The 14,624-nt window shown below is 41.5% G+C and overlaps 1 protein-coding gene across 1 annotated transcript in view; it reads left to right on the top strand.

Annotated features, from left to right (window-relative positions):
• CHN2 (chimerin 2) overlaps positions 1-14,624 on the top strand; it is a 338,827-nt gene that overhangs the window by 162,540 nt on the left and 161,663 nt on the right. The window contains exons 2-3 of the mRNA XM_055590490.1: positions 1,838-1,876; positions 11,298-11,353. Of these exons, the coding sequence (XP_055446465.1) occupies positions 1,838-1,876; positions 11,298-11,353 (95 nt within the window). The remainder of the gene's footprint in view (positions 1-1,837; positions 1,877-11,297; positions 11,354-14,624) is intronic.

Raw genomic sequence — 14,624 nt, 5'->3', positions numbered from 1 at the left:
GATTCCCTGGAGAAGAAAATGACAACCCACTCCAGTGTTCTTGCCTGAAAAATCCTATGAACAGAGGAGCCAGGAGGGCTACAGTCCATGGGTCTTGAAAGAGTCAGATACGACGTAGCGACTAAGCAACAACATATAGGATGAAATTAATTGCTTGTTTAGGTTAAAAGCTCACTATTACATTGTCCACTTTGACTAAAGTATTAGGAGTTTCACTTTTTTTAGCAAACAAAGTTTGCATAACAACATAAACCATTATTAATACACTGTTTTGTGTGTGTGTCTATGTGGCTGATTATCTATAGAGAGGTTCCTGACTAGGTAAGCCTAACGATCCAGATGTTTTTGTATGAAACTGTCTTAGGAGGTGTTTAGTTGCCTCTGTGATAGGATGGGCCCCAGAGAGTAAGTAATTGTGAAAGAATTTCATTTAAGCTACACAACTGTGATTGAATAAGATTTGGGGGATTTTCACCACTCCAGTTTCTTTTTATGTATAGTAAGCATATTGGAGAAGGCAATGGCAACCCATTCCAGTACTCTTGCCTGGAAAATCCCATGGACGGAGGAGCCTGGTGGGCTGCAGTCCATGGGGTTGTTAAGAGTCGGACACGACTGAGCGACTTCACTTTCACTTTTTTCTTTCATGCATTGGAGAAGGAAATGGCAACCCACTCCAGTGTTCTTGCCTGGAGAATCCCAGGGACAGGGGAGCCTGGTGGGCTGCCGTCTCTGTGGTAGCACAGAGTCTCACACGACTGAAGCGACTTAGCAGCAGCAGCAGCAGCAAGCATATTTGTTTTTTAGGAGGGGAAAATTTCTCAAACTGTCTTATTGCATGAGATTAGAAAGTTTCTATTCCTTTTCATAAAATTTTAGTATGTGACAGCAACAGAAGGACAGGGGCACGTTAGGCTGGGTGAGTGATGCCGAACACGTGCAAGGTGGCAAAAACAGTTCCCTCATTGAAAAGAGCTGAACTAAAAGAACTCTTCAAAGTTCCCCAGCTCAATATTCTGTGAGTCAGGGAATGGATTTTTCCCTCTGGCTGTTTAAGCTGGAGTATGTTTTACCAAGACCTTAGCTATGAGCTCAGGAGGACTCTAATAACTCCATCAGAATTATAAAATCAGCTGTCAGCCTTGGGATTGTTGAGCTGACTGAACAAGCAGATTTTCTCCCATTGTCTGCCTTCTAGTTTGATGAATAACAGTTTCGTCCTCTCCATTTTGTTGCAACTCTTTTCCTCTGACACTTCTGATTGCTGAGAGGTTTTCTGGAAATTTCCTAAGTCACACACTGGAGTAAATTCAAGGACATGATGAGATTCCAATTGAATCATCAGTGTCTCTGCTGTCAGACCTAGTATTTTAGGAGTTCAGTTGGCTGAGTGGTACAACTTCCCAGATTTAATATTACATACTTCCAATGTGCATCTTGCCCTCAAGTCTAAATAAATGGGCTAAAGGTCTGATTGGAATCTGTGAGATAAACTATATGTTTATTATGCCAAGTTAAGTAAATACTGTTTGAAAGGATTACTGGAGGGTACAATCAAGTTAATTGCTTTAAAAATCTTTTTTGATTTACTGGGCTCTATGAAAATGGTTAAGCAGTTGATTCGGTCATGGTAAGTGACCTGGACAAAGTGGTGTTGGGTCCACAAGGGTCGCCTTTCCCAATTCCTCCCTCTTGCCTGGAACTGTCCCGTAAATGAGCTGAGAGGACCCTTGGGACTGGAAGGCGAGGACTGCTGACAGTATTGTTCCCCCAGAGAAGACACATGTTGGCAGTTTGACATTCAAGCTGATGGATTGATTCCTTTTTTTTATTCTAGATGCTGAAGAATACCAGCCTCCAATATGGAAATCATACTGTGAGTATCTAAAATGAAAATCTCCTCAGAAGTCTTTAGCTGGCCTGCCTTTTGAACAGTTTTTGCTGTTGATTTAGTGCACACACAAACTCCCTCATCACAGCCCTGCCAATCCAAATTTCTTTTTCTACTAAGGGATATATTGGTCAGAGAAAATAGAAAGAGGCCTCTCCCCGGGAGAGGACCTATGAGAGCCAGCTGCCATGACTCACTTAGGAATGCTTAGGGAAAAAAAAAAAAGATGGATATTCTGACTCTGACTTTCTTCAGGGCACTCCTTGTCTCCTTTCCTTTCCTCTTTCCTTCCATCCTTCTTTCCTTTCTTCCTTTTTTTCCACAGCTGGTCATCAAGGGTAAGTATGTTGACTTCCATGAATTATGTTCTTGACTGTTTATCCTATAGCTTAATATTGTATGACATTTACCACCAAAAAATTAACAGATAGGGAAGAATAATGTTTGGTCACTAACGGTGACTCCTTAGAAACAGGGTTCATTATCTGATCATCAGTCATCAATCTGACTCCCCTCATGAAGGCAGGCACTTGTCATTACCTCAGGCTCATTTTCTCTTTCCTTAGTATCACCTGCCTAAGTAATTCTCCAGTGAGAAAGGGGAGGGGTATGGTATGGGGAGACCCCAGGAGAACAGGCTCTTGTTCAAGCTCTGCTTCTAGACAATAGTGATAAGGAGAATTATTTCTGTCATTATTGATGTTGCCCTTGTTTCTTCTGACCATTGAGACCTGCCATGTTGCCAGCTACCATGCTAGGTCTGTGCCTGAATTCCCAAATCCCATCTTAGCCCTCAGCAATGGGTACCATTCTTATCCCCATTTCACACACAAAGGAACCACAGATCAAGGAGGTTCAGTAATTTGGCAAAGGTTTTACAGGAAGCGTTACTGGGGCATTCAGAGTGGAACCCAGAAACAAGCCTGACTCAGCCTGCAAGTTTTCAGGATTTTTTTCTTTCTATTTAAAATTGTATACATAAGTTCGTAAAGTATATACATACACACAGACGCACACAGCATATACCCGTGTGTGTATGTATCTGTAACAAAAGCAAAACAAAGCTACATAAAAGACAAACATTAGAGAAATACATAAAGCTGAGAGTAAAAATCTCCAATAAACCACATACCATCCTCACCCCGTATTCCACTCCTCCCTTCCAATTGCTGACCACTGTCCATTTTGGAAAGCATATCCTTCCAAGTGTTTAAAATACACATGCCTGATATTAAGGCATTTTTGTGGTTGGTCCCTTCTGTGGAAAATGGGTTTATGCTGTACCCGATGTCCTTCAACTTGCTTGTTTCACTTCACAATTTGATCTTCCCACGTCAGCATATAGAGAGGCTCCTCGTTCTTTATTACATGAGTCTGTTCTTCCATCTGTGAAATAAAGGGGTTGTGCTGGGTCTCTAAGGGCCCTTCCAATCTAATGTTCTGCATTCTCATCTTCTATTTTAAAAGGCAGTGCTAATGACTAAGTAATTGGATGTTTTTGTTTGTTTGTTTCCTAATGGAGTGTGAAGTGCTCTGACAGTAAATCAACCAAATATGTGTAGTGAGAGGCATTGGGAGGGTGGCATGACTTACTGTTCCTTGCTCACCTTCTTGCACACAGCCTTGCATCCGTTAACTACCCAATAAACATTTGTTGAGTGAATGCCACCGCGGAGAGCTTTACTGGAGCAGAAGACAGCACTGGCTGAGTCATTTCGCTTTTCCAGGAGGCCTTGGGACACGCAGTGCACCTCGTAAAAACACGTTTATGTTCTAAGGAAGCCCAGAAAAGGTGCTATTTATTACGTGTTCATGCTATTAAATTTACCAGAGTGTATTGGTTTTGATTTTTGGGATCTAACCAAGTTGTGTGTGTGTGTGTGCGTGTGTATGTGTGTGTGTGTGTGTATACTTTGCTCTAGAATCATAAAAATTTAGATACACAGAAGGGACAGTTGAGGCCATTTAATACAAACCTAATGACATATATGAAGTTCCTCTTTATTATACTCAGCTAATAGTCATCCAGGCTCTATTTGAGAGTCTCCAGTGATTCAGAGGAGAAGGCAATGGCACCCCACTCCAGTACTCTTGCCTGGAAAATCCCATGGACGGAGGAGCCTGGTGGGCTGCAGTCCATGGGGTCGCTAGGAGTCGGACACGACTGAGCGACTTCACTTTCACTTTTCACTTTCGTGCATTGGAGAAGGAAATGGCAACCCACTCCAGTGTTCTTGCCTGGAGAATCCCAGGGACAGGGGAGCCTGGTGGGCTGCCGTCTATGGGGTCGCACAGAGTCGGACACAACTGAAGCACCTTAGCAGCAGCAGCAGCAGCAGCAGCAGCAGCAGCAGTGATTCAGAACTGCACCCTGCAGTTCTGAGGGGAGGATGCCATCAGCAGGGCCATCCACAACATCAAAAACACAGGTACTACTGAGAATTCTCTTTGGTTGTCCCGAATCCACTAATTCTTTGAGTTTCAATGTTAGACTACTTATAAGCTCATCTAACACTCATTGCCAACTCATGCTACTCCTTCTTATTGTCAAGTTTATCATCTACTCATTTGGTCTTTTAGCAAACATACATTATAAGCATTAGGAGAAGCACTAGGAATCAACAGTAGCTAAAAATGTGGTCCATGCTTTCCTCAAATTTACAGCCTAGAAAGAAAGACAGATGTAAACCAATTAATATGCAAATAGACTGAAGCAACAATATACTACTCCTCTCCCTCCTGGGATTACAGAAGACTTTCTAGAAGAGGATAAATCTGCATGTAGGTCTTAAAAGATAAATAAGAAGAAATTGAGGTCCTTCAAAACTTTATGAGGTCCATGTTAATATACAAATATGCTAAAACAATAGCATTTTCCATATCTGAAAATTCAATTAACCTATCAGAATATGAAATTTGTTTGGTTTTAAATAACCTATTGGTAAACACCAAGTGTTTCTCTTTGGAATACTCACAAACCATCCTTTGAGAGATTAATTTTAGGTGTTGATTCAAACTCATTAACGTATCATTTATGGAATCTATAATTTTCCATCACACAATTAATTTTTGAACTCCAGTGATTATTTGGTACTTTGAAATTTCTCATACATTTGCTGGATGCTATTCATTTTTGCCTTATTATAGAACTTGATTTAAAAATTGATTGTTTACAGTGATTATAGAAGTATATAGGTGTGTCTTTTCTTTCATTTATCACCTATTGTTGGTTTTAATATTGAATTATTTGATACTAGATTCTTATTATGAAGCTTTTGTCCCAATTATAACATTATTCCTAAAGGAAAATGAATCTACTTCATAATGATCCACATTAAGAAGCTGTATGCTAATTGCAATGCTCTTTCATATAAATAACAGAATATTCCACTTAAACACATTGAATGACATAAGCAAAAAGTTGAGAGGCACTGGCTTTAGGCACGACTTGGTCCAGCAACTCAAAGACATTATTGGAGCCCAGTGCGTATGTCTTCCTTTCTTGGTTCTGCTTTCCTAGGTTTAGCTCTATGCTTAGTAGGCTTTTCTCTTTTAACCCCCAGAGAGCTACCATATTCTCATCCAAAAGCAACTAGCAAAGAGATAGTCTACTTCAAACAAAAGTATTAGAATTTGTTTCAGTCTGAGTCCCTTTGCTGTCCGCCTGAAACTATCACAACATTGTTAATCATCTGTAATCCAATACAAAATTCAGTTTTTTTAAAAAGAGAGACTATTGACACCCAAATTCAGCTTTGGTGTTAGAAGCAATTAAATTTTGTTTGGTAATTGCTTTCCTGGGTATTTGGGGCTTCCCTGGTGGCTCAGAGGGTAAAGCATCTGCCTGCAATGCAGGAAACCCAGGTTCGATTCCTGGGTCGGGAAGATCCCCTGGAGAAGGAAATAGCAACCCACTCCAGTATTCTTGCCTAGAAAATCCCATGGATGGAGAAGCCTGGTGGGCTACAGTCCATGGGGTCACAAAGAGTCAGACACAACTGAGCGACTTCACTCATTGACTCACTCACCATTGTCAATGTGCCCAGGAGAGCAGTGCTTTCTATTAATCATAAAGTAAAAAATATTACCAAAAAAAAATTGTGTCTCAGCCCTATTTGATGTGAGTCCCCAACCCTGGCTACATGACTATGGTCAGAGAGTTGGGGTACACTAACTGCCCTAAACCAATCAGGGCACATGGCTGGAACTCAAGAGGGTTCACGCCCATGTAATCTCCATGACTGGAAACTTTGGAATATGGTTGGAGTGGGAAAGATGGAAATGGATGCCTAGAAGGCAACCAATGCATGTCTGATTTAAAATCAGCTCTCTTGATATTTTATATAAAGTAGATTGCTCATTCGTTCAACAAATGCATATTAAGTCTTTGCCTTAGACAAGACTGTGTGCTTTGATCTATGGGGCCACAAGGATGAAAACTCCATCCTGACTCAAAGAACAATGATGCTACATGCTTAAGTTCTTGCCTTTTCTGCTCCCCCATTTTTTTAGAAGCTAATGCTCTTACTTCCATAAGAATAATCTTGCCTCAAAGTATCATCTATCTACATGTAGTCCTTCATACTCAATACCATACCCCAAAACATTGGTGAAGTTACTGAGAAATATTTGGTTTCAATTAAAAAAAAAAAGACTATTTTCAAGTTTAATTTAAAAATAAAATAAAGCCACATTCTAAATTTTCAGCCAGAACTGTATGAACTGCATGCCCTAAGCAGACGAGTTTAAAAGCCAACCACCATGGGTATATTCTGAAAGATTTTATTGTTTAAGAGGCCAAGTGCCAATTAGGCAGCAGATGCCATGGCCAGCAGCTCTCCCCAGAGACTACCTGGGCAGCAGGTAAGGCAGTCACAGCTTGTGCCTGTTTTTCTAAAGAGAAGTGTAGAACATCCAAATTCTGGTCCACAGACCCCCTGCATGAGAATTACCTGAGGAGAGTAGTTATAATAACTATTCCTCAGCCTGACCCCAGATTTCTGAATCAGAAGAGTGGAGAATCTGCAATTTATCACACCCCACAGCTGCTTCCCATGCACTTAGGCCTGAGACCCCCTGATTCAAGTCTCCACAGCCTCATCCTCAGATTTTTCAGTGTGCCATGGACAAGAGGAGAAAACTTCATCCCAAGCAAGACTGGACATTCGTTAGCAAGACAAAGCCTGCACACAGCAGCCTGGAGGTGAGGTTGAACCAAGAGGCCATCGAAGCCCCCGCCATTGGTTACTCATATCCATGAGTTCTTTCCTATGAATACTGGGAAGTCATCGGCGAACAGGGTGGCACTGGCTCAGTGTCACAGCCAAGTGTCCAGGTTTGGCTCCTTGGTCCACATGCATTCCTAAGGGACTTGAGGCTGTTAGAGGACATTGCTGCAGGGTCTGTTAAGAGCTGATGGGTCTGGACTGGGCTTCGCATCACCCAGGCCATGGTTTTCACTTGGCATCCATGGGAAGATTGTGTTACCAGAGGATGAGCCAATTTTTTTTTAATTATTAATTTTTGGCTGCACTGGTCTTCATTGCTCCATGCAGTTTTCTCTAGTTGTGGCAAGCGGGGGCTACTCTCTAGTTGCAGTGTGTGGGCTTGTCATGGAGGTGGCTTCTCTTGCTACAGATCACAACCTCTAGAGTTGTGGCACATGAGCTTAGTTGCCCCATGGCATGTGGAATTTTCCTGGACTAAGGATCAAACCTGTGTCCCTTGCATTGGCCAGGCAGATTCTTAACCACAGGACTACCAAGGGAGTCCTTTTTTCTTCAGTTTTCTTACTGAAGAAAAAAGGTTCTCTCAGTGAACTCTTGATTTCTCAAACTGCTTCAGATTTCTTGGGGAGCAGGGATTCCTCTTCTCTATCCCCAAGTTTCCTAGTGACCATCCCCTCACCCCAGTCAAATAGCCTATTCCAGTGCTCAGGATTCTCTTCTGTGTGTAAGGGCCCAGGGCAGGGAAGAGCCTGGGACTGATTTGAAACATTGCTGTAGAAGCAGATTCCATCTTCTTGCCCCTTAGTGCACAGAATCACCCAAGAAGTGACATTTATTACTGCATTCTGCTTGTGACGTGTGTTTGTTCAACAACAACAAAAATTCAAGAAACTACATTTTCAAGATTACGTGACATGTTTCAGTTACATTAAATGGGCCTCATGGATGTTTGTTTTGTTACAGCCAGTCTTGAGAAGGAGGGACAGGGACTGAAGCTGAGATAGAGTCTAAGGCCCTATTTTTTTTTCCTATGGCTGCCATTGCAATTGGTTGTCATCTAATTATCTTTATAGAGACATAGAATCCAGATGGCTAACAGGCTTTGTCAGTTTCTGTTGCTTAGAACAGCACCAAGTAGATCTTGTAGCTCACTGAGAAATGGTGATTGATTTCTGATGTGTGCAGCCCAGGGACCAGCAAGGAGAGGTGGCATCTCTGGCTTGAGGAGTTTGCAGGGACCCCCCTCAAAGTTACTCCTGGCTGGAGTAGGACAAACGGCTGTTTCCATTTGTAAGACTGGTGAACAACCACACTTCTCTTTACTCAGAGAATCCCTAGAGTATACAGCTATAGGCTGTAGTTTGTTGACACAGGAGAGGAACTGTTCCTTACATTTCCTCTCCTGTAACCTCTATGACTGTTAACAGCATCTCAATTTTTCCATCTTTCCAGGCCCTTTCCTCCATTCCATTTGCAGTCAAACCCTGCCAATCCTCCTCGGCAATCAACTCCCTTCTCATCTGCATTTCCACCAGTGTTGTCCTGACTTACACTTTCAAGATCTCCTTTACATACAATGAAAATACTCTCATCTTTTGTTTCCCTGGGCTTCCCACATGGCATTGGGGTAAAGCATCCACCTGCCATTGCAAGAGATGCAAGAGACGTGGATTCGATCACTGGGTTGGGAAGATCCCCTGGAGTAGGAAATGGCAACCCACTCCATTATCCTAGCCTGGAGAGCCTGGTGGGCTACAGTCCATGGGGTCACAAAGAGTCAGACATGACTGAGCGACTAACACTCTCACTTTCACTTTACATGTGCCAAACCCGGTTCAAAGCACTGAGAATCCCACTGTGGACAGTCCCTGCCCGCAAAGAGCTTACTTTAGTTAAGGGAGACAGCACTCAAAGTAGACAAATACAGTGTGTTGATGGTGATGAGGACTGTGAAGAAACATGAAATGGTGTAAATGGGAGCAGAGTGGGATGATGAAGTGGAATTTTATCCAAGCTGAGCATGTCAGGGAAGACCTGAATGAAGGAGTGGGAAGGGAGCCATCTAAACATCTTGGGAAAAAGCAGTCCAGGTGGATGGAGTAGCAAGTGCAAAGGCCCTGAGACACAGAAAAATAAACCAGGGCTTTGGAGTCAAAAGGATCCATTTTAGCTTGATGCCCTGGGGCAGATATTTCTCTTCTAGGCACTTATTTCTTCATATAAAATTGAGAATGATAATGATATGTTCTTTCTTCTGAGCTCTTGAGAGGATTCAATAAAACATTGTTCCTGGCATGTAACAGGCACTTAATGTGCTGGTTCCCTTCTCTTCTCCCTTCCCCTCCGTTCATCCCCAAAGCCTCCAAGGTAATGCTGACTTGGTATCTATTTTATAGCCGGTGTTCAAATGTTTGCTGATATGAATTACAAAGGTACACATAGCTAAAAATGCTTCTCTCTTATAACAGCTGTACTTCCTTTTCTACCTTCAAGGGAGGCATTAAAATTGGTGTTCACAAAACCATCCCAGCCATGCCCCCCACATATAACTGCTGGCTTCAAAGGGTGCTGGTGATAGGCAGATAAGAGGAGATAGAATTCTCTGGACATGGGTTCTATAATTGCTCGTGAGCTCTGTGATTCTAAGAGATGCCCCATTTGGTTCCCTTCACATTCATTAACAGCAAAACCCTGCTGAAAAGCAGCTAGTTGGTGTTGGGGTTGATCTGAGAGGAATAAAGGATTCCATGAAGGCTCTCTCATGATTTAAGGAGAGTGTGGACTCTACTGGGATTGTCAATAGAGTGTCCAAAACTGTTTCTCTATCTTTAGCCAATTCTTCCTCGTGATTCCTCCTGTACGAGAAGCCCTCTCTGACCTGTCCCTTACACGTGGCTACAGTTATTCTTAAGTGTTACAGGCACCATCATTAGTATGGGCAACCTAAGCTTAGAAATGGGATGAATTAAAACCATCTATGTGAGAGTTAGATGATTTCTTCTCTGTGAGGAAGCTGAGTGGCCTACCCTTAATTAGGTAAGAAAATAACCATTTTGAGCTGAATGCTTTGGGGAGCCATCGATACAAAATAAGTTCCATCATTTCTACCTCTGTTTCCACATGACTATCTGTCTTTCAATTAAAATTTCTTTTTTTATTTTTAGACCTAAGAGTAAGCCAGAAATTTTCACTTCTCTTATTACAGTTTCTAGAAAGACTTTGTACAATTGTATTTTTAACCTTTTGTAGATGTATTTATGATATGATTCATAGATTTACTTAACATTAATTTTTCCCTCTTCACGACTCTGAAGATAACATCAAGTAGGTTCGTTTTCAGCTCCCATTTCCATGAAAGTAAAACTTTAAGGTACATACACAGCTTTTCCTCTTAAGAAAAGTAACCAAACTAGCTAAGTGGTAGAAAGCCACTCATCATAGTCTAATAAATCACAAATAATAGCCTGATAAATTATATTTCTGTATACAATTACCTGCTTTCCTCCATGCCCAAGCCAGAAAGTCTGTCTTTTATACAGGATATAAGACAGTTGTTATTATTTAAGATACTGAAGAGCCCAAGAAAAAGGAATGACAATGGTTGGAAAATAGTCAAGGAGCTAAGAATCCATGGTGATGGGCAGGGCAAAAATGGAACTCATGAAAAAAGAAATGACTTGGGGCTTCATTCACTCACAGAATCAATTGTATCTTTGTCTATAACTAACATCTCAGAGAATGCCACTTGTCTTCTAAGGCCATTCTTTCCCTGATATTCTCATCAGCATTGAGACGGAGGGATCCCATTATGTGATCTTACTACTTAGGTACTCACAAGTAGAATTTCATCTTTAAAATTGTCAAAAGAATTTTAGTCTTATCTAGTCTTCCAAGAAAGCTATAACATGAACAATGCCAGTAACAATTATGCAACTAAATTGTCCTTATGAGAATTTAAAAAAATCAATTTTGCCAGTTTATATTCATTGTGACTCATTTCCATATAAATGATCTGACTTTATTCTGTCTAAAAATGGGTATTTCCTTTGTTTTTTGGTTGAGAAATTTGCAGTTCTTGAAAGGTAGTTAGGTTGAGCTATTTGAAGCCATGTTGGTATGTGCTGGTTTGTTTGTTGTTTTTTTTTTTAATTATAATTCTCTCTTTTTCTGTTTGGCAGTGTATCAGTTACAGCAAGAGGCCCCTCGTCCCAAGAGGATCATTTGTCCTGGGGAGGTCAGTACTCAGCTATTTCCAATACACCTCATTAAATATGATGAATGATCAGCACTGTGTTCATATTGGAGAGCCTTCAGAGTTACTGAAAGTTGATTTCTATTAATGTTTAAATGTCATCAGATTTAACATCTAAATAATCTATATTTTGAAATCAAGTGTTATTTGAAAAATACTAACTTGTAATCAGAAGTCTTAGATTTTTCACCACCGCAGAGGTAAATTAAGCATCTTTTTGTAAACTCCCCAAAATGTGTATTCTGTTTTTTCTTTGCTCCTGCAATTTGATACTTTTATCGCTTTTTTTATTATGAAATGCTTCCAGCAGAGAAAATGCAGAGAATGATAAATATCTGGACACTCTCAACACCCATATTTAGCAAACCCCTATGCTTTGTCATATTCAAAAAAAATCCCTATGAGAAGAGTGACTGGGTTTTTATTCTTGGAGATAAGTTTAAAAATATATTGACTCATAAAAATGCTTCCTAGCCATAGAACTTTCCTGGCCCGCTTTTACTTGTCAGTTCTCTTATCATCTGGATGCCAGCAAGATTGGAAAGGCAAAATGAAGGCTCTGTTTTCTGGTTTTATGCTGACCAGTTGCTTTAATAGCCAGACTAAAATCCTTCAAACAAAGGTCTATGGGTCCTTGCTTGGTTTTCTTAGTATGATTTTGCTTAAATACAGAGTAGCAAATTTCTTTTAAAGCTTCACATCTGCCTGATCAGGGGGGAAGACTCTTAATTCCAATAACCTTGAGAGTCATCCTTGACATCAGGACTTTCTGGCAGACTGACTAGATCTGTTTTTTTAATCTGTCTCAAAGACTTAGGTACATATGTACCCACAACCAGAGCCAACTTACTACTGTTTCATAAATGCTTCTATGGGAAGTCTTACTTCTGTGGAAAGGCACTGAAGTTCATCGAGTAGTCTGAATTTTAATAGAGTGAATATTCTCATCCCAGGAGTATCACTTGGGAGGAGAAAATATTTGATCTGAAAGGAAAAATTCAGAATGAGGTCAGATCTTTATTTGGTGGTATGGTCTTGTCTGTCACTTACCCTGCTGACTGATGTCCCTTGGTTTTTCAATAATATCCAAATAAGAGAAGACTGCGATAAATAACAAAATTTTTAATGAGAAGTTTTAATTAGAGTATTTTGGGTGGGCATTAAGAAACAAGTTATTAAAAATTCCTTCAGTCCTACCTTATACTTTATACTACTACGTTATAGTATACTTTATACTTAGTATTTTGCCATCAGAAAAAAATATAACCATGTATAGGGAGTTAGAGAACTTTCAATGTCTCTATGAAAAGAATGTTTGTGAAATTAGAATTCAACGGAAGTCTCTTCCTCACTCTCTCAGTTGCACCGACTCTTTGTGACCTTCAGGACTGTAGCCCACCAGGTTTCTCTGTCCATGGAATTCTCCAGGCAAGAATACTGGAATTGGTTGCTATGCCCTCCTCCAGGACATCTTCCTGACCCAGGGATTGAACCCTAGTCTTCCGTGTCTCCTGCATTGTAGGCAGATTCTTTACCCACTGAGCCATTGGGGAAGCGCACAGTCTCTTCCTAGAGTTATTAATAAAAAGTCTACTGGCAAAGTCTGGCACCAGAACTCATAACCCAAGGAGATAGTAAATGTTCATTTGTTCATTTATTTTATATATGTGTATTATATATAATATAGAGGGAGCCTACTCTGTTCTGACTTTCATCTAAGTGTTGGGAATACAGCAAAGAACTTGGCTATTGGTATCTTGAGATTTTATTAATTGCATGTAGTTAAAGGTATATTTAAGATATTATCTGTGTTGGGGGGTATAAAAGAGAGAAAGAAAGAGAGAATAGAAAGAAATAAAGAGTCCAAGCACTTCTTTGTTTCTCAAAATCTTGGAATCATGTCCATCATCCTGTAAGCCAGGTAGAAGGTTAGCAGTGGAGATGGGTGGATTCAGATTAGCTTCATGAAGGCTCTTCACAGAGTTCTGCTTAAACTCTTCAGATATCCAGTGGGCCGAGGGTCCACTGCCTGTTTCTTTAATGTCACACTTGCATCGGAAGGGAGTGCCCCAGAGGCCTTAGCAGAGCAGAACTGTGTGCCACGAGCCACCGCCATCTGCCGTGACTGAAGGATATGGCTCACATGCAGCCGTTTTCTTCCTTCTCTCTTGTCTTCTAAACTAAGCTTTTCACCTTTTAACATTTATCAATCTGATTCATTAATAAGTTATGTCTGGTGGATGCTGGATTCCTAGGTAACTTTGCCCCTAGGAATTCCGTATCTCGTTTCAGCCAGGAAACCTAACGCGAAATGGACGTTCATCGGCTCTGTTTCCTCAGCAGGTGGCGCAGGGCCCATCCAGTCAGGCAGGTGTCGGGCGATAAAGGGCCGAAAGTGCTGGAGCGACAGGTGCTGCTGAGATGAGCGTCAGTGTAGCTTCAGGGCCCTTTGTCCCCCCGTGCAAATAATTCCTGCACACATTGCTCAGTCTCCCAGGACTTGGCCTCCTCCTAGTGAAGGCCCCTCTTGGATGCTGGTGAAGCCGTTGCTTCTGCTGCAGAGGATGTTTGAGCAGACAGCTCTGTGCCTTGTAGTACACCTGTGTGCTCAGGGGGCGTGCCTAATGAAGACAGAAAGCCTTTCAGCTTGAGTGTGTGGCCAGAGAGACTGAAGCTTTATTAACATATTTACATGAAGCCATAAAAGCTGTTTCTTTTGAAAACCCTTCTCCTGTCAGCCACCTTGTCCCTGGCATGCCACACTGGCCATGTTGCTCCAACACACTCCATCTCTTTTGTTCCTCTGATGACTAATAACCTCCCAGGCTGTGGGCCTCTCTCAGGTCTGGGTCCTCCCACTGAATGCGATAAATTCCACATTAGAGCACCAAGCGAGTCTGCAGTTACCAAGTCATGGAACACTGTTGTTCAAGGGTACAGACACAGGCCAACCTGACTTGCATGCTTGGTGGCTCTCAATGGATACTGACCACCTAGTGGACTTTATTGGAGAAGTAGCAGATCAAGGGTACAGACTGATTGATCAGGCGAAATCCAGTGAGCTTTGCAAACCCAGGAAGGGGAGCCTGGCTGCACAATCACTTGAACTTGTCTGCAATCCTTGTTCTACCACTTTCTAGCTACTTGAGTTAGAGCCAAGCACCTACTCTCTCCAAGGGATTAGGTCTACCCCCAGGGCAATCAGCTACTTTGCAGGGTGTTTTAAGTGGGATCTATGCATCAAGCATCTAGA

Source organism: Bubalus kerabau, chromosome 8 (assembly GCF_029407905.1).
Source record: "Bubalus kerabau isolate K-KA32 ecotype Philippines breed swamp buffalo chromosome 8, PCC_UOA_SB_1v2, whole genome shotgun sequence".
NCBI classification, from domain to species: domain Eukaryota; kingdom Metazoa; phylum Chordata; class Mammalia; order Artiodactyla; family Bovidae; genus Bubalus; species Bubalus kerabau.
This window is presented reverse-complemented; position numbering and strand designations above follow the sequence as displayed.